Source organism: Neofelis nebulosa, chromosome 8 (assembly GCF_028018385.1).
Source record: "Neofelis nebulosa isolate mNeoNeb1 chromosome 8, mNeoNeb1.pri, whole genome shotgun sequence".
Taxonomy (NCBI): domain Eukaryota; kingdom Metazoa; phylum Chordata; class Mammalia; order Carnivora; family Felidae; genus Neofelis; species Neofelis nebulosa.
The window spans coordinates 9277656-9297423 of record NC_080789.1 but is presented as its reverse complement, the minus strand read 5'-3'; the positions used below and the strand labels follow the sequence as shown (position 1 = coordinate 9297423).

At 55.4% G+C, this 19768-nt stretch overlaps 2 protein-coding genes and 1 pseudogene across 4 annotated transcripts; 2 read left to right on the top strand and 1 right to left on the bottom strand.

Moving 5' to 3' along the window:
- Positions 1-2657: 2657 nt before the first annotated feature.
- On the top strand, positions 2658-4759 carry ATF4 (activating transcription factor 4). Its single transcript, XM_058741236.1, has 3 exons — positions 2658-2836; positions 3439-3759; positions 3846-4759. The coding sequence occupies exons 2-3, from the start codon at positions 3531-3533 to the stop codon at positions 4673-4675; spliced, it is 1059 nt and encodes a 352-aa protein (XP_058597219.1). The 5' UTR covers positions 2658-2836; positions 3439-3530; the 3' UTR covers positions 4676-4759.
- A 7015-nt stretch (positions 4760-11774) lies between these two features.
- Positions 11775-15080, bottom strand: RPS19BP1 (ribosomal protein S19 binding protein 1). 3 transcript variants are annotated; one of them, XM_058741238.1, is made up of 4 exons: positions 14931-15079; positions 14617-14745; positions 12636-12733; positions 11775-12295 (listed from the first exon to the last, which is right to left on the bottom strand). In XM_058741238.1, the coding sequence occupies exons 1-4, from the start codon at positions 14980-14982 to the stop codon at positions 12161-12163; spliced, it is 414 nt and encodes a 137-aa protein (XP_058597221.1). In that variant the 5' UTR covers positions 14983-15079; the 3' UTR covers positions 11775-12160. The 3 variants fall into 3 exon arrangements, with proteins under 3 accessions (XP_058597221.1, XP_058597220.1, XP_058597222.1); XM_058741237.1 differs by lacking the exon at positions 11775-12295 and adding an exon at positions 12311-12521 and having other exon boundaries at positions 12556-12733; positions 14931-15080; XM_058741239.1 differs by lacking the exon at positions 11775-12295 and adding an exon at positions 12318-12463.
- A 931-nt stretch (positions 15081-16011) lies between these two features.
- LOC131483732 (dynactin subunit 1-like) lies at positions 16012-18827 on the top strand (annotated as a pseudogene).
- Positions 18828-19768: the final 941 nt, after the last annotated feature.

The following is a 19768-nucleotide window of genomic DNA, read 5'->3' as shown; positions in this document are numbered from 1 at the left end:
GCCACCCGGGTGCCCCCCCCCCCCAGATGTGGGTTCCGAGGTGGAGTCCAGCGTGTTTACCTTTTCGTTCAGATCACCTTGTAGTCTTTAAATTCTTGGTCCCTGAGGCCAAGTCCACAACTTGCCTTCCCGTCACTTGCCTGCCCTTCAGTAGCAGTTGATACATTCAGCGGTAGATTTGGAATCAGTCACTGGTCTTTCTGTCCCACCTTGGCTAGGCCCACATAGAAGTAGCTTCGCCCTGAGACCTGGGGAATTGCTATCTTTCATTCTCCTTGAGGGAGGAAGTAAAGCTGGGGAAAATGATGTCCTTCCACAGCATGGAAAGAAAAAATAAAAATCTCCTTTCCCACAGCTTTGACTTGTGTGTGGTATGAAACATTTTCCTACAGGAGTGGTACTGGTTCTCCATTCTCAGCTAGAACCTTGGAAGTGCTTGATCTGGGTCTCCATGATAGAATGGATGGGACAGGTTGCCCCTGGAGCCATTCATCAATGACCTCTGCGGTGTCAAAACTGGGGCAACATTACTTTAATTCTCAACCTTCTGGCTAGTCATCTGTAAGGAGGCACTGACAGGTCTTCTGATACATGCCCCATGGGTTCTTCGGTACACCTTGGAAGACTTGTGTAATGGTTCAGGGATACTTAAGTGCCTTTGCACGTAAGACTAGACTTTGTATCTTGACATTTGTGATTTCTCCAAAGCAATACAAAAACCATACTTTGCAATATGCTTTACATGTACCAGTTGTTGGTTTCATCAACTCAATAAATACTAGTAGTCCTCCGAGGAAGCAGGATGATAAAAGGAAAATGGGGAGTGGGGATTGGGAGGTCAGGCTCAGAAGACCTGAGTTCTAATAATAGTAATAACCATTTATTGAGCATTTATCAGCACTTTGCTCAATGCTTTCCATATATAATCTTCATTCTAAGCATAAGGATACTCATCATTAGCCTCATTTCACAGATGAGGAAACTGGCTCAGCAAGGATAACTTGTGTAACCAAAATGTCTCAGCCACTAAATGGAAGAGCCAGGATCCTTTTGGAGTTGCCTCTAAAATCTGTCTTCTAAGCCCTACCCCATACTGCCTCCAAGGAAAGCTGTGCGGTTTGGGCCACACACCTCATCGCATTAGTTCGGTTTGCTGTTGTAAAGAAATCGTTGGGCTAGACTGAATCAAAGCAATGAACGGACAAGGACAGCGCTCCCCACATTTTTTGACCTCACAGCCTTGCTACAGATAATTCTATGGCCCACCGAAATGGAGGCAGAAACTTAAGGTTTCTGCCCCCACAGGGCCTGACTGGGGAAGGGGACTGGAGGATGTTGAAGAGCTTTCTTGGCACTCTTCGCAGCTCCCCGATAGAGAGCAAACTGCAAGCCCTACCCTGGACCGCTGCTTCCAAACACACGAACCCTCCTGCCCCCCGCAAGTGGGCGTGGGTTTTCAAGCTTCTCTCATTAGCGGCATTAGGGGGACTTGCTGAGAAGTGGTTAGGTTACACCGGGCAGTCGCAGAATTGGGCGTTAACTGACAGTGACAGATACCAGTTTAATAAAATCTCTTGGGGCAACTGCATCTGCATAAACCAAAAGAAGTTCCCTTGTGATGGACTGAATACTTTTAATAGAATAGCAAACATTTTAGCAGGTTGGGTACGTAAAAATACCTTAAAACTGGGCTATAGATTATGCATCTTCCCGCCTGGACTTGAGAGTTGACAGTAAGGATGCAGAGTTGGCCCTTTATGGTAGGTGGGCATGAAGCATTTGAGGTCCCGACTGAGGTCCTGTCTCCCCTTACAGCTACTTAAGGCCTTGCATATGGTGGAAATGCACACGAAATGCCACTTCCTTTCCCCTAATTTCATGTAGGGCCTGAAACTGGATGCTAATTCGGAGATTCACTGAGGGGGGCAGGAAGGGGCCACACGGGTTCCGGCCTGTCATCACCATTGAACGCTCTAGATCGGGGAAGGAGGCGGCGCAACCACGGGCCGCTAAGTGTGCGCAGAGTTGCGGAAGCCACTGCAGCGGGGAAATTAACCGAGACTGGCCCACCGAGAACAGACTGCAGCAGCGGGAACCTCACTCACCACTCCGCCCCTTCCCGCTCGGACCTGGGCTCTCTCAGCGAGAAGCCCTCCCACCTCGGGCTCAGAGCCAATAGAAAATCGAGATATATATGACTCACCATGTCTAACCAATCAGCTCGACGCTCGCTCTCCGCCAACATCTCGCGCGACAACCAAGCGGCCTCGAACCTCACAATAAAAACCTTCCTTGGGCAGAAAGACTTCTCTCCCCGCCCCCGAAGCTAACACCGGAAACGAGGTGTGTCTGAAGAATCCCTCCGCGCTCTCCGGCTCCAGAGAGGAAAGTGACTCTTTGATCTTAGTTGCCGTGTAAAGTAGTGCGCCCTTTTCCTTTCTTGGGACTCTAAAAATAATTCACATTCTTTTCACAGCTACCTTCTGGACATAAAAGTCGTAGGTTGGAGATAGTAGGGGCGTCGGAGGGGCGAAAATGAGTGGGTAGGAGGCGTGGGTCACGTGACCGGGGCGGAAGGATATGTCCTGTGATGCGTCCTCATAGAGGCAAAGTCTATAAAGGACCCACGGCCGGCGGGCCGCGGCCATTTCTCTCCCTCCCGCCTATAAATGTAGAGCTCCTGTGCGAGTGCGCGGTCTCCCTCCTCCGCTCCCCCAGGGTCCGCAGCCGCCATGGCGTATTAGAGGCAGCAGTGCCTGCGGCAGCATTGGCCTTTGCAGCGGCGGCAGCAGCACCAGGCTCTGCAGCGGCACCCCCCAGCGGCTTAAGCCATGGCGTAAGTATCGGGGCCGGGCCGCTCTGGCCATGCTCCCGCGGGTCGGCGAGGGCATTCGGCTCGCTTGGGCGCGGCCTGCGGCCGGCGGCGTCCCAGAGGGGGAAGCGGTTTTACGAGCGCCCGAGACGCGTGACCCCTGTTTGGGTGTCCGCGAGACGCCGACGCTTCTGGGTTGGGGGAGCGCGCCCCGTCCCCGGGGATAGAAGTCCTCGACGACCCTGGCCTCCGATTCAGGGGCGCGTCCCCGTCCGGCTCCCAGCAAAACGTGGCAGGAGCCAAGATGGCGGCGGGGCAGGGCGGTGCCGCGGTGTGAGTCATGGGCGGGTGTGGGCGGGGCCGGCGGCCCAGGCCGTATTTGGACTTGAGGATGGCGCGCCTTCCTCTGGCGGCCGGTGGAGGGACGGCCCAGCCCCGAGGGCGTCCATCTTGTGCGGCTTGACCGGGCGGCGAGGAAGGTGGACGCGATGGCTCTGAGGCCACGTGTTCCCGATTCTCTGCTGCCGAGTGGAATTCTAGTTTGGCCAGTCTCCCTCCAGGATGGAAAGATGAAGTTCTGGGACCGGCTGGTCTCTAGTGGGCCTTGATTTCTGGTTTCTTTTCAGGCTTTTCACGGCATCCAGCAGCAGCGTTGCTGTAACCGACAAAGACCTCTTCGAATCAAGCACATTCCTCGATTCCAGTAAAGTCCCGCGACATGGCCGAGATGATGAGCTTCCTGAGCAGCGAGGTGTTGGGGGGGGACTTGATGTCCCCCTTCGACCAGTCGGGTTTGGGGGCTGAAGTAAGCCTAGGTCTCTTAGACGATTACCTGGAGGTGGCCAAGCACTTCAAACCTCATGGGTTCTCCAGCGACAAGGCTAAGGCGGGCTCCTCCGAATGGCTGGCTGTGGATGGGTTGGTCAGTGCCTCAGACAACGGCAAGGGTGAGTAGGAGTCCTTTGCCTGCCGGTGGGATCTGAGCGTCGGGCTTGCTGCCTTGTGTGTCTGACTCCTTTTCAATCTTTTGCAGAGGATGCCTTCTCCGGGACAGATTGGATGGTGGAGAAAATGGATCTGAAGGAGTTTGATTTTGATTCTCTGTTCAATATAGATGACCTGGAAACCATGCCAGATGAGCTTTTGGCCACTTTGGATGACACATGTGATCTCTTTGACCCCCTAGTCCAGGAGACGAATAAGGAGCCCCCCCAGACCATGAACCCAATTGGCCATCTCCCAGAAAGTTTACCCAAAACAGACCAGGTTGCCCCTTATACCTTCCTGCAACCTCTTTCTTTCTCCCCAGGGGCCCTTTCCTCCACTCCAGATCATTCCTTTAGTTTAGAGCTAGGCAGTGAGGTGGATATCTCTGAAGGAGATAGAAAGCCAGACTCTACTGCTTACATTCTCATGATCCCTCAGTGCATAAAGGAGGAGGATGCCCCGTCAGATAATGATAGTGGCATCTGTATGAGTCCTGAGTCCTATCTGGGGTCCCCCCAGCATAGCCCCTCGACTTCAAGGGGCTCTCCAAGTAAGAGCCAGCTGTCTCCGTGTTCCCTCTGTGGTTCTGCCCGCCCCAAACCCTATGATCCCCCTGGAGAGAAAACGGCAGCAAAAGTAAAGGTGGAGAAGTTGGATAAGAAGCTGAAAAAAATGGAGCAGAACAAGACAGCAGCCACTAGGTACCGCCAGAAGAAGAGGGCGGAGCAAGAGGCCCTTACTGGCGAGTGTAAAGAGCTAGAAAAGAAGAATGAGGCTCTGAAAGAGAGGGCAGACTCTTTGGCCAAGGAGATACAATATCTGAAAGATTTGATAGAAGAGGTCCGAAAGGCCAGGGAGAAGAAAAGGGTCCCCTAGTTGGGGTTGTCAGCGGAGTATGTGCTTGTACATAGGCTTGTGCTGCAGCTGTGTGTTGTAATAAATTATTTTGTAGTGAAAGTACTTCTGTGAGTTGTGCTTGCTTTCTGATCTCTGGTAAGGCAGCCTTACCAACCTTGGCCTGACGGTTGTGATCACCCTGGAGGGAGGGATTGGTTCAACCTCATTGGACTTAGGGCCCCCTGCAGTAGGCTGCTGGGTGTTTTTCTTCTCGAGTGGGGTTCAGGCCAAAGAGCTTTACCCGGAGGGAGCTGGTGGCCAGGAGGTACAGCCTGGCTTCTGCCTCCTGCAGCATTGTGGTCTGTCCTTTAGTGCCCAGATAAGGCCTGCCTGAGTCAAAGTTTCTCTTTTACATTTCTGTACAGGCCTCTTCCCAGAACTCAGAGAAATGGGTCTTTGGTTTTTGCTGGGAGTTGAGGACCGACCTGTAGCTTGAAGTTCCTGGCCAGAGCTGGGCTCTAAGGCTGGCAGATGTCAGGACAGTATCAGGAAGCCACACTACTGCAACTTGGATTTCTCAAGTCTGAGAAGTCATCCTTTGTCTGGAGTCCATCCTGGTCAGGTCACCTCATCTTGTGTGTTGTGGGTCTAGCTCTCCAGGGAGGGAGCCTTAGTTTATCTCAATGGCAGTGTTTGAGCCTGTAATGTGTATTCTCAGTTCTGTGATAACCCAAAGGGAAACCGGTGCATGAAGGAGCATCAGGCTCTTAAACCTGTTTTGCCCCTTGAGTTTGGAACTGGATGTGTGTGCAAGGTGAGGGGAGGCCCATGGTTCCCTGATTTTCCCAACACCTAGTGTTGGAATACAACCAGTGACCCAAATGGGAACATTACTCTGAGGCATGGGGGGCGGGGGTCACAATGGACCTTGGGCCTGGTACAGGTCTTGAGGTGGTAGAGATCCCACAAGGCTGTGGGTCTCTCCCCACAGTTTACTCTGCAGGGACCACCCATCTAGGTGTTAGTATCACAGACATGATCCCACCCCCACCCCCCAGCCCCATTAATCAGCTTAACTGCCGCTAAATATGTGGGGATTTACTGGTTGAACAGCATCCACTCCGCGTCACACATTGAGGTTACAAAAACTAAGTTCTACTCAAGAATTTTTTTTAAAGACCGCAGAAGAGCTTAAACTCAGCAACTGTGGGATCATAACTTAGGCCAAAGTTGGAAGTTGGATGTTCAACCCACTGAGCCACTCAGGCGTCCGTAAAATGCTTTTTTTTTTTTTTTTTTTTTTAAGTTTTTCTTTTAATGTTTTTGAGAGAGAAAGTGTGTGTGAGAGCAGGGGAGGGGCAGAGAGGGACACAGAATCCAAAGCAGGCTCCAGGTTCCCAAGCTTGTCCGCACAGAACCTGACGTGGGGCTCGAATCCACACACCGTGAGATCGTGACCTAAGCCAAAGTCTGACGCTTAACTGACTGAGCCATCCAGGCGCCCCTAAGATGTCTTAAAAGATTTTTGAGCTGGGTGGCTTTGATAGGTGTCCGACTTGATTTCAGCTCAGGTGGTAATCTCCCAGTTTGTGGGTTTGAGACCCTAATCGGGCTCCGCACTAACAACACAGCTATTTATTTCAAAATAAACTAAAAAAATTAGATCTTAAGTAATCTCCACACCCAACGTGGGGTTTGAACTCCCAACTCTGAGGTCAAAAGTCCAGCCAGTCTCCCCCAAAAAGTTTTTCATAAGGATTACCTCTTCCCCACTTCACAGATGTGGGAACCATGACTTAGGGAGGTTGAGTAACATCCCCCGCTACCAGGTGGATTCAAATCCAGGCAGTCTGACTCCACAGAATGTTTTTAAACGGTATGGCTCCATAATTCCTTATAGGAAGGATTATAGGGGGACCCTGGACACTTGTCTTAAACTGGGAGTTCAGAGAAAGCGTGTGTGGGTGCTAAGGTGGTGTGCCACAGATCACAAATGTGGAGGCTTTGTTAAGATAACACCCATTGTCCACGTGGATCATCCCTGGTGGCTTTGGGAAGGAGCTGGAGGAGAGGGGGGAGCCTACAGCCATTGCCAAAGGCCCCCACATGAGCACAGCTGTCACCTGTGACCCCTGCTCTATGCCTCACTTCAGCTTTGTGACCTTACAGTTTTTAAATCCGAGACGGGAAATAAGAATCTACGACTACAAGTGCTTCCTTCTATCTACCCCCAACAGTATCTTATGCTTTGTATGACTGGGCAGCTGCCCCAGCCTGGGGCATGTGGGGTGGGACAGGAGGGGGACACGGAGAGTTGACAGGAGGTGAGAGAGACCACAGCCCTGGAAGTGACCCAGCCACCTTGTCACATCCAGTGCCAGCGAGATCCTCTGTCCTTGGAGACAGTGACCCACTCCCCCATTTGACTGAAGGGAAACCTTTCCCTGGGGTGCCCTGAAGGGCAGTGCAGACTAAAGGCTTAAAGCCAGGACGCTGGGCTATGCTCCTTCCCAGGCCCCTGTAGCTAAAGACTCCTCAAACCACAAAAGGCAGGGATGGGGTGGGCAGCAAAGGCCCCTGTAGAGTCTGTAGGCTCAGACCAGGGACCATGCTCGGACTTCACCCTCCTTCACTCTTTGCTGTGCTCCAGCCACAAGGGCCTTCCTGCATCTTTCTGCTAAGCTCATGTCTCCCTCAGGCCCTTTGCACTTGCTGTAAACTCTGCCTGCAAGATTTTTCCAGAGCTCCTTCCCTCTCTCATGCAGGTCTCCTATGTCATCCCAGAGGTCTTCCAAGAGGACTCTGTAAATGTCCCAGCCCCTCTGCCTTAACTGTTATTTTCCATGACCCTACCTATTTCCTATTCCCCAACTACAATGTAAGTTCTCTGATAGCAGAGATCTTGCTGTCTTGTTCATTTCCGTATTTCCAGGACCCATGACAGTGCCTGGCACGTAATAATGATTACTGCTAATAGTCACTGAGAGTTCTGACGCTTGGCACTGAGAGCTTTGCGGTTATTGGCTCATAATCCTCATTAGGAGCTGTGAGAAGGATCTGATGATCGTGCCTTTTTTATTTATTTATTTATTTTTTTTTTTTAACGTTTATTTATTTTTGAGACAGAGAGAGACAGATCATGAGCGGGGGAGGGTCAGAGAGAGGGAGACACAGAATCTGAAACAGGCTCCAGGCTCCGAGCTGTCAGCACAGAGCCCGACGCGGGGCTCGAACTCACGGACCGCGAGATCATGGCCTGAGCCGAAGCCGGCCGCTCAACCGACTGAGCCACCCAGGCGCCCCAATCGTGCCTTTTTTTAATGAGGTAAGGCTGCAGGTGGATGCTGGTCCAGGGGCAGCTGGTATAGACAATGACCGAGGCCTGTACAGATAGGCCACGTGGGGTCTCAGTGCTAGAGAGACCCACACAGAGGGAGGGGTGCGGGGCAGGGGGCGGGATTGAGGCCGAGGTCCAGCCCCAGGGCTGGGCTCTACCGTGGTGCGGTGGGGGTGGGGTGCTCCTGGTTCAGCTCCAAGCCCTCTGCTGCCAGTACCAGGCAGGAGCCACTCAGCTCTCGGCATTGCCGCCTGTTTCGCCCCTAGCATGAGGCCGCGAGTGCTGGAGATCAGGGAACGGCCTTCGTGTTTCTCTGCAACTATTCATGAGCCCCCGCCACGGGCTAGACATTGTCCTGGATGCCGAGGATTCAGTGGTGAGGAAACCAGACACAAGTCTCTGCTCTCGTTCTGGTGAGGGAGACCGCCAGTAAGGATAAAACACCTAGTGGCACCTGGCTGGCTCAGTCGGTGGGACGTGCGACTGTTGATCTCAGGGTTGTAAGTTTGAACCCCACACTGGGCGCAGAAATTTACTTAAAATCTTAAAGTGAGACATGTGACGCTAGATGGCCGTGGGGCAGGCTGAGTACTCAGGTAGGGGGATCTGCCCGTAAGATGGGTGTTTAGGGAGGCAAAGCTGGCAGGAGACGAGGGAGGGAGTGAGGGGCCCAGGGGGTCGGGGGAGGGCTGCCTGCAGCGGGGGACAGGCACACGGTACAGGGCCTAGTAGCCCCGATGGGACGTGAGAGTCTCCTCTGTGTGACCTGGGGAGTCCCCGCAGCAGGAGTGATACACTGGTTGCCATTTCAAGAGGTCCCTGTGATGGCCTGAGAATGGCAGGTGGGCAGGAAAAGAGGATGGGGCTGGGGTCAGTACAGGTGAGAGAGGAGAGCTGGTCAGGGCCTGGATAGATTCTGAAGCTCAAGGAAGTCAGCCTCCGACGAGGGGTGTGAGAGAGGGGACTAAATGGCAGCTGAGCAACCGGGAGGGCGGTTTCCGTTTCCCGAGACAGAGAAAACCAGGGGAGGTGCAGGGTTTTCATTTCAGCCCCTGGATGCTGGCAGAGGACGTGTTCAGCCTCGGCGCGCCTCTTTGACATGCAGGTGGGGACGGTGGGGAGGCAGCGGACTTAGAGGCCGGAGACCAGGAGGGAGTCCAGCTGGAGACAGAAAGCCTCCCTCCCACCCCCAGTAGCGGCCCTAGGAGGCAGCACACCCGCACCGGGCACCACACGGCGAGGGGCAGGTGGCTCAGTCCGGTGGGAGGACGGCAGGTGGATGCTTACACGGGGTAGACAGTGACAGCTCCGGGACCGGGACTGTGTGAGGCTGGGTGACCTCAGTGGAAGGAGCAGGGACTCTTGGGTGGGAGGTCACAGCAGGCTGCCTGGAGGGATGGGTGTCTGTCCTGGCCTTCAAAGGATTGGAAAATTGTGGATGTAGATGGGAAGGCACCCCAAGAAAGCCAGCCCAGCAAACTCACGGATGGGCACATGATATGAGTGCCACAGTCCCACCTCCCTCTCCAAGAGGGCTCCCTGTCCCCGCTCTGCCAGAGGAAGTCCCCTGATGGGGACCCACCTGGCTCCTGCAGGAACCCAGCCCTCTGTCCACACAAGCTCCGGGCAGGCCTGTGGCTGGGCCCTAGCGAGGCTCCACGTGGCAGTCCTGCCCCACTCCCACCTGGCCCCTGGGCCAACCCTTCCAGTCATCAAGGAGCAGGAAGTGTAGACGGCTCAAACAGCCTACCCCACTGTGGAAACCACAGGTAGCCTTGGCTGGGGCCCTCCCCCTGGTCACGTGAGTTCCTGCAACTTTGCTCAGCCTGGTCCCCCCAAACCACGTGAGACACAAATGCTTCCAGGCGCTTTGTATCTGCTCACAATATCTCAACTGGGGAAGGCCTCCTCCTCTGGGTCTGTAGTCCTGGTGGGAATGTGGCAACTCAGCGTCCTCTTGTTTGAGCCCTGTCCCTTCCTTTTCCAGCTGATGTCAACCACCGGGTCCTGGAGCTGCACCCCCCCATCCGTGACTTCTGCACGCACACCTGTCCCCCCCCCCCCCACCCCTGCCCACGGTGGCACATCCTCGCTTCCCCAGTGCCTCTCCCAGCCTCTCCTGGGCCCTCTGCCACCTCCTGACCACTGGTACCAGAACTGGCCAGGGTGACCGTTAGATCCCAGAGTCCTCCCCTGACCTGCCGGCCCAGAATCTCAGCGGTGAGCACTAGCTTGGTCACTCAGGAGCACGGACACCCACCTCACTAGTGCCACGTGGCACAGGTGAAACAACTGCCGGAAAGCCCACGAGCAGAGAAGCGCGGAACCCCTGCTCTCGTGCCTGCAAACTCCCTGCCAGTCGCTCGATACCTGGAAACTGGAAACAGGGCACCTGAGGGTGCCTGTGGAACAGTAGGTGTGTCCTTGTCAGCGGCTGGTCAGGCCCTCTTCCCAGGGAGCGTGAGCACGTGAGTGCTCGCACAGCCGAGCCAGCTTCTTGCCGAGCTGCTAAGACGAAGGGAGGGGGTCTGCAAGGGTATCCAAGTTCGTCTCCCTCTCTCCACATAGGGGTCGTTAAAGCTCAGCAGGCAGGAGAGAATTTGAAGAATACCCGTCTTCCCCTTCTTTGGAACCAGCTCATTTGAGGAAAAGTGGGTTGATAAGGGTTTGGAGTAACGGCACCCTCCTCTCTGGCCCTCCTGGGTGGATGGTCTGCTTCCTGCTCCTGGGATGAAGGCCACCTGCACACAGGACGGGCTCCAGCTCTGCCTCGGGCAGGTCTGCAGGCCCCCTTCTGTCCCCAGGTAGGATGGAAAGCCAGTTAACAACCAAGAACAGACCCCCGGGGCATGTGTGTGTGCGGTGGAACCCTCTCTCCTCTGGACAGAACCTACTTTGGGTTGGCAGACTGTGGGTCCCCAGCTGGCCCAGCCACAGGGGGCCTTTCTGAAGTCCTCTGCTGGACGTGACCTCTGGGGCCCTGTTTGTAGGGCAGAGAGTCAGATGGAGCTGCCCAGGGCATCCAGGGCCCTCTTCCCCACGAGGCCTGCAACCCCTCCACGGAGAGGCCCCTGGACTTCCAGGACTGGTCTCCTCCACCCTGAAGACCCAGCTAGTCGGTACAACCACTCATTCATGCTCGGTCAACATGCACGCGCCTGCCAGGAACGGTCCAGCCTGCCCTTTCATGGTGGTGTGGACCCAGCCCCATCTTCCCGCTGGGGCACAGACCTCGGTGTGATGCCCCGTTTCTTAAGCTCACCTTCTGAGTTGCCCCCCAAAAGAGCACAAGCCTTGGGCAACAGGGCAGCCGCACTCCCACTGCCCGAAACCCCGAGTCAGCCGCTGTGGGTGCTACTTTTTCTCAAGGGCTCCCTTGTCAGCTGTGGCTGCCACCTCCAGGGGAGGGGGCTCCTCTTGGGCACATCAGCAGATGCTGGGTGAGTGCTCTCCGCTGCGGGGGAGGGGGCACCTGCACTGGGGCTGGACTGCAGAACTTTTTGAAAAATTTATTTTAGAGAGAGAGAGAGTGGGGGAGAGGGGCAGAGGGAGAGAGACTCTTAAGCAGGCTCCCCACGCTCAGCACGCAGCCCGACATGGGACTCAATCCCATGACCCTGGGATCATGACCTGAGCTGAGATCAAGAGTCAGAAGCTCAAGCGACTGAGCCACCCCTGCGGCCCCGGACTGGAGGGCTTGTGACCCCGGAGCTCTAAGAACCATGGGAGATGGGGACAGGCCCCTTGGTGACAGAAGAGACTGGGAGACACCACCCGAGGCAGATCAGCAGCACACACGGCTCTCGGGTCCCCGTTTATTAGAGCCCGGAAGCCTGCCCAGCAGCCCTCCTGCTACTCCTAGAGGTGTGGCCCTGAGGGCCTAGTGACTGGCTTCTCCAGAGCAAACAGCCCAGAGGCCCTCCTTGGGCCAAAGCAAAGGACACAGTCAGACATGTTTTCTGGCAGATAGACGGCCCCCTCCTGCAGAACTCAGCTGTGCTTTGAGTGCGTATCCTTCCCAGGGCTTCCAGCTCACCGTCTCCTTCCTAGCCACCCTGCCCTGGCTCTAGCCCCCAGGCTTCGTTGTGCCAGGCCGGCGGCTTGGCAGGGTCCTGGGGCCAGCAGAGGCTGTGAGGTCAGAGGAGGAGACGGGCTGAGTGCCTTTCCCGCTGCATCCTCCTGGGAGCCTAGCTGCCGAAGTATTCCTGCTGGAACTTCTGGAAGTCTTCCTCAGTGAACACGGTGCCCTCAGCCTTCTTCTTCTTCTTCGTCTTGGCCACAGGTCGATCACAGGCCTTGCGGCCCCGGTTCTGGCGCACAATCTAGGAATGTGGGGGAGTCAGGATCCCTGGGTGGTGACTCTTGGCGCATGAGGGACTGCCCCTTGGAGCTGCACAGCCTGGTACAGCTGACCAAGTGCCTCGCTCTCAACCGGCTCTCACGCTGTCCTGGGAGGCGGGGCACACCACTTCCACTTCCAGAGGAGCAAACTGGGGCCCACGAGGGAAACGGGGGAGTAAGGCCAGGCCCAGCCTCCCAGCAGCCCTGCTCTGCTTTCTACCTTCCAGAGCGGGGGCCCAACCTCTGCTCCGCGCTCCGGGCAGGGACTCCCATGGCTCTCCCCGCCCAGGTTCCTCCCCATGGTCCACCCCTCTGACAAACCTGCTGGGTGACTGACTCAGCCACTGTGCTTCTTGCACTGGTCATAAACTTCAGGTTGACTCCGAGGTAGCTTTGACACTCTCGCTTCTGGAACTCAGCTGTGGAGGGCAGGCGGACAGGAATCGTTTCTGATGTACTCCCTTGGGGGCCTCCGGGTCCCCTCCTGATATCTCCTCCCCACCCCCTGTACCAGCCATACCAGAGGCCCTGTGTCCCCTCCCTAGGTTACTCCAACATCCGGGGCTCTCCACACAGATCCCACTGAAAGCCCCCCCCCACTGGCTCCCAGATGCTCAAGTGACTTATTCAACAAGTAAGGCCCAAGCATTTACTGTGTATCAGACACTGTTCTAGGTGCAGGGCATACAGCAGAAAACAGAACGGAACTCCTGCCCTCGTGGAGCTTACGTTCCAGAGCAAAGAGACAGGGTACACAAGGTAAACGGTATTTTAGAGCGTGATACACATCATGAAGAAAAACAGCACAGTAAAGACAAATGAGAAACGCCAAGGGTGGAGGACTGGGATTCTAAATAGGAGGGTCTCGGCAGGCCTCACTGAACTGACGTTTTAGCAAATGCTGGAGGCAGAGTGTATGGACATCTGGGGAAGAGCATTATAGGTAGAGGGAACAGGCCGCGCGAAGAACCCGAAGAAGTGTGGTCCATGTGTTCGGAGCACAGAAAATGGCTGGCGTGGGGAGCAGGACACGAAGCTGGAGAGGGGGCAGACCACGCGGGACCTCACTGGGCACCAAGTCTGATGGAAGCCACCAGAGGGTGTGGGGCAGAGGACAGACAGGTCTGACTTACATCACAGGATCACTCTGGCCACTGTGGCGAGAACAAGATTACTGGGTGTGGTGGTGGTGGGGAGGGAGGATGGACGTTAAGAGCTGGTTGAAATAACCCAGGCGAGAGATGACGCAGCTCACACCAAGGTGGCCGTCACAGAGGTTCTTTAGCTCGGTCACTGAGGCTCGAGAGTCCCCTCATCATCAGTTATGTACAGTGACAGGTTGGGGGGACAAGGGCTGGAATAAATAAAGGAGGTGACCTCTGGCACCCTACACTCCTCTTTCACACCAACATCGGTGGCGCTCAAACGCGGCTCACTTTCCTGCCTCCACGCTTTTGTTCATGCGGTTTCCTGCTTGGAATTCACAGCTCTGTCAACAATCACTTGAACATCTTTTATATACCAGGCCCCAGGGGTTCAAAGACACACTAGGAACTCACCAAGCCCTGCCACAGGTCAGAATACCCCACCATCCAGCCCACGCCCGTCGCTCCCCACGTCTGTTCGTCTCCTTAAGGGGAATCATATCCCCCAGGATCCTCTACTACAAACTAGGCTCTGTTCTCGGTGTCTCCCTCTTCCTCCATCCTTGCAGCCAATTCACCACTGAAGCTCATCAATGCTCCCCCCCCCCCCCAACTGTCTCTGCACCATCGCACTTGCCCAGGCCACACTGCCTCCCTCTGAACCGAGTAGGGGAGAGCAAATCTCTGGACACCCACTGCCTGGTTACTACCTGTACCATCTGGACAGGTGTCTGTTTCTGCATCTGACCACTGGGGTAACGACAGTACTGACCTCACAGGGTTGTGCAAGGAATCAAGCGAGCGAACGTTTATTTATACAGGGTTTAGAACAGCACCAGGCCCACAGAATATTAACTGTTTTGTTAGGCGCTCCCACCTCTGACCCTTGTTCACAATGTCATTACCAGGCTTCTTTCTTGAAAATTCTCAAAGCAACTAACTTCCTCCAAACTCCGCATGAGCGATTTTCTCTAGAGCACTCTAACCCCGCCTCGCTCTTACACTCTCCGGGAAGATGCGTTTCGTTCCTCTCCGTATTCCCAGGATCCCGCCCCGCGCCCGGCGCACACCAGGTGTTCCAGAAATGCCAGGCGAACCTTTCAAGCTCGGCCTCAAGCGCTCCCTCCTCCAGGGTGCCGCCCCCCTCCCCAGCTCACCAAGCGCCGATTTGGGCACCTTTCCCTTGGCCGAGTTCCGCAGTTTCTGGGCTTGGGTAGCCTTCGCTTTCCGGGTCCGCTTCACCGGAGACCCGCTCGGCTTGGCCTGGCCTGGCGCGGCCTGGGGGGCTGCAGGGGAAGAGGGAGAGGCATGCACCCGGGTCGGAGGGCGCGCAGGGTTTCCATCGCACCGGGGCCAAGCCTGGCTGGGATCGTTCCGTACCCTCGGGGATCCAGCCCGCCGCCCCCGCCGCCCCCGCCGCCCCCTCCGCCCCTCCGCCCGCGCTGCACGGCCCCGGCCGGACCCTCCTCACCCTCTGGCGCCCCCAGCAGCTCTAGGCCCCGCCGCAGCAGGGCCGCCGACATGGCTACACTCAGCTCCGCCCACACGCTCACACTACTTCCGCCTTGGCCTCCCTGAGCTTCTCCGCGGAAACTCTGGCGAGAACAGAGGTTCCGGGGTGGGCGGGCGGAAGTGCCCGCCTGCCTTAGGACGCATGCGTTTGGGGTTGCCACTTTACTACTGAGAGGAAATAGGGGCGGGAACCGGAGGCGGGGCCGACCTGCAGAAGGACGCATTTGTTGTCCAATCCCAATCCAACCATCCCTTTGCGCACAAGGCCACGCCTCCTCCCAGAAGCCGTCCTAAACCAGCCCAGGCTGGTTGGTCCAGCCTCTCGCGTCCAGTAGCTCCGTGGTGGGTGAGGTCCGGGGCGGAGCGGAGTGTTGCGAGTATATTTTTTCTGAAAAAGGAAACGTGTGCAAGGGGAGTATTTTTCAGGTACTTCAACCAAAGCAGCGTATCTCCCAGGTCGAGTATGGCATGAAAAACTGTCTTGCATTAAGTCAGACGTTAAAAGACATTTGCAAAAATGCAAAACCGTATCAGTGTTTTCCCGCGATTTTGTTTTGCTTTGGAAAATACGACTGTTTTCCTTAGAAATATTTACTTAACATAAAGCAGTGAAAAAGAGGATCTCTGACAACGCCACTGGGCCAAGGGTCCCCCACGTCCTTTTATTTATAACATGTAATGAGTTTGCTATTGCTTTTTTAAAACAAAATTTATTAACTACTAAATTTTAAAAATTAAAAATTTCTCAGCTTTAGTTTCTAATATGATAACTATCAATAGGTATTTACACATGGAAAAGCTGTTTGGGATCCTGATTTTTTTTTTTTTTTTTTTTTTTTTTTTTTTTTTGAACAGCAGGCAAAAGTTTAATAAAGTATAAGACCAGAAAAGAATAGTAGGAAAGCTCTCTTTACAGAGAGGGGACGTTCGAAAGAGAATACCCCTGGGATCTTGAAATTGTTTAAGAGTGTTAAAGACTTCCTGAGACCAGGGTACCTGTGTGGCTCAGCCGGTTAAGCCTCCAACTCCTGGTGCATGGGATGGAACCTGGTTCGTGGGATCAAGCCGTGTGGGGCTCTGTGCTGAGAGCGTGGAGTCTGTTTGGGATTCTCTCTCCTCTGTGCCCCTCCTCTGGCTCACACACTCTCAAAATTAAAAAAAAAAAAAAAAAAAAAAGACTTTCGGAGACCAAAAAGTTTGAGAACTTCTAGCCTAGACACTACTCTTCTTTTTTAATTTTTTAAATGTAATGTTTATTTATTTGAGAGAGAAAGAGAGTGAGCCGGGAAAAGGCAGAGAGAGGAGGAGACACAGAATTCGACGCAGGCTCCAGGCTCTGAGTGGTCAGCACAGAGCCTGATGTGGGGCTCAAACGCATGAATCATGACATCGTGACCTGAGCTGAAATTGGATGTTTAACCGACTGAGCCACCCAGGCGCCCCAAGATGTTACTCTTCTTACAGTGCCTTGTTCACAGCTCCATCTGGGGTGGCTGCGACTAGGTAGCTCCCTGGGTCCCTCTGGTTCAGCATCAGCAGGTGAGCTGAGCAGCAGCGAGCCCAGCACCCCCGCTCAGACTCCACTGGCAGCACCCATCATCCCCACACCGGCTCTCATCTCTCCTGGAGCAGTACCCCCACTGCCTTACCCCTCCGAGGAGGAGGAGGAGGGGCTGAGGGCCCCGGTGTGGGACCTGGAGGAGAAACTTGGAGACCCCGTGGTTGAAACAGGCGGAAGACAAGGCAAAGCTAAAAGAGCTGAAGACACATAAGATCCAGCTGGAGCAGGTGCAGGAATGGAAGAGCGAAATGCAGGAGCAGCAGGCGGTCCTCCAGGAGGCACGGAAGGCGAAGGGACGTTACTTCGATGAGCCGGCCGACCCTGCTGATGCCATCGAGGTGGCCACTCTGGACAAGGAGATGGCTGAAGAGCGGGCTGAGTCCCCGCAGCGGGAGGTGGAGGCATTGAAAGAACTTGTGGACGAGCTCAGCACGGACTTCGAGATCCTCAAGGCTGAGATTGAAGAGAAGGGCTCAGACGGGGCAGCGTCCAGTTACCAGCTCAAGCAGTTTGCGGGGCAGAACGCCCGCCTGAAGGGTACCCCGGCGAGGGATCTTTCTTCCTCGGCGAAGCAGGAGCACGTGAAACTCCAGAAGCTCATGGAAAAGAAGAACCAAGAGCTGGAAGCTGTGAGTCAACGGCGCGGGAGTGTCTGCAGGAGGAGCTGAGCCAGGCAGAGAGCACCAGCGATAAGCTCAGGGAGCACGCGGATGCTGCTCTGGGTGCTGAGGACGGGGTGGAGATGTTAACAGACTGGAACCTGAGTCTAGAAGAGAAAGCGCGAGAGTTGAGAGAGGCCGTGGGGGACTTGGAAGCGACGAATGAGATGATGCACGCGAGACAGAACCGGAGCTGCGGGGGCTGCTGGACGCGGTGGGCGCGGGTTCGGGAAGCCCAGGAGCGTGAAGAGGCAGCCCGGGAGTTACTGTTGCAAACCATCAAGAAGTACCGCCAGCTGACCGCCCACCTTCGGGACGCGAATCCGGAACCGACAAACCGGCAAGACGCATCTGTGGGGAGGCAGCAGCAGCTGCGCCGGGAGACGTATTAGCCCAGTACCTGGCATGCAGAAGGCACTCAGTAAATGAGCGAATTTGGTTTGAGGGCCTTTCGTATGCCCTGTGCTGTTGCGTGGGGGATGGAGATGACTTCGCTGGACCTTTCTGGATGCACCTCTCTGTCTAACCTCCATCAGCCAGTCCTGGAGGGAGAGAACATCTAAACGGATGTTAATGCCAGCAAACACTATGTCAAGGTGCTGTTCTAAGTGCTTTACCTTTAACTCATTTCCCTCCCACTGTCCACGACTGACTCAGTGGTAGGAGCAACTGTTTCCCCTGTTTTACAGGTGAGGAAACAGTGGCACAGAGGGGCCGCAGAAGCTGTCCAGGTCACACGTGTTGATGTCTGAGCTGGGAATCAAGATTCAGAGCCTGGCCTGAGTGTGTGCCACAGCCCTGCACCAGCCACCCCTGGGGAGTAAGTGCTGTGGTGCTGGGGGCCTGGGGGTGGATTTGGGGGGTGGCTGACGAGCCCACAGGATCAAGAAGTCTCTGGAGAAGAGGAGCTATTCATGTGGGAGGGGAGAGCCCCCGGCAGGAGGACCCCTTAGGGTACATTCTCTGGGACAGGAGTGCCCCCAGAGGAGTGACCGGGGAAGGGTGGTCTAATTGACATCAGACTCCATGAATTTGCCTTAAGGACCGTGGGGGGTCATGGAGCCCAGTTACACTGTCAGACAGGCTTTCTTTTCTGCTTCTAAAATAGATAGATTGTTTTCTTATGTTTATGTTTATTGTCTGTTTCCCCACCTACGCCCCACAGTAAGCTCCACAAGGGCAGGAATCTTTGTTTTGTTCATGGTTATGGCTCTAGCTCCTGGAACATACAGTAAGCACTCCATAAATGAACGAATCAGATGGATGAGGGTTGAGTGTGGGATGCCTGTGGGAGGCTAGGTAGAGATGAGTAGATGATTGCGGGATGTGTGAATCTGTCTCTCAGGAGGGCAAAGAACCAAGCTCTGTCGTATTCCTTTCTTCCTCCCAATCTGGGACAGTCAGCACACGGTCCCCGGGGTGGAGGAGTTCTGTGTATTCCAATGTCCCAGCGAACAGGGAGGGGCGCTACAGGCCGGTGGTTTCCTATAGCGCCCTCGGTTCAGCGGGCTCTGGAGGGGCCAGACGGCCTCTTTGGCCACTAGGTGGCGCCGCAGGACAGCTTTCTTGCACCACGCGACTCCCGGCGATCCTGGCTGCTGCCGTCCAGGTTCGGGTTTCGGGGTGGGAGTGTTGGGTCGGGGCATCCTTCGGCCTCAGCTGGTTCTTTGCAGCCAGGACCACATGGCTGCGGCTTTCTGCTGCCTCTGACTCGCGGCCTTCCGAGGCCAGGCTAGACACCCCTCGTGGGCCTGCTGAGGCCGCGGTCAGGTTGGGCTGGGCCACCATCACCCCCTCCCCCGCCCCCCCCCCCCCCCCCCCCCCGGTTGGGGAATGGGGAGGGGTTGGGGAGGATGAGACCTAGCTCCGAAAAGGGGTGTGTAAATGGCAGCAGGTGGGCTCTCACTGTTAGGAAGGCTGCAGTCACCCTAGGTAGTCCCTTAATGGAGAGTGCCTCAGTTTCCTCATCTGTTAAATGGGGTTTAGCCTCTAATATGGTGGGAGTGAGCAGGAACTGGTAAATTAATACGGGTAAAACACCCAGAGCTGGGACTGGAGGTCAGCACCCAGCCACTGTTTGCGGGGGATATTACAGACATGCACTCCCATTCTGGGCGGGAAGGAGGTGCCCAGGAGGTTGCTGCCTTCCCGTGCCCGACCCTGTCTCCTTCCTCGCCTTCCTGGAACCAGCTTAACCCCACCAGGCCTCAGGGGGACCAAACGCTCAGAGGGAGGTAAGGCGTTCTGCAAGGTCACAAGGCATTTCAAGAGCAGAAGCAGGACTAGAACCCAGGTCTCTGAATGCTGAGGAAGAGTGTGTGTGAGTATGTAGGAGTGTGAGTGTGTGCAAGTTTGAGTGTGTGTGTTGGGGGGCCCCTGGCATCTTGGGCTTTGCTTTTGCTTCTTTCTTTCCATCTTCCTTCAGGCTCTATGTGTCTCTGTCTCCTTGCCCTGGTCTCTGGTTCTCGTCTTTCTCTCTGTGCCCCCGCCCTCTCTGTCTCAAAGTCCTGTCTCTTTCCATCTCTTCCTCCGTCACCGCCCCCCCCCCCCCAGCCCCCAAGCTCCTGGCCTCTCTCC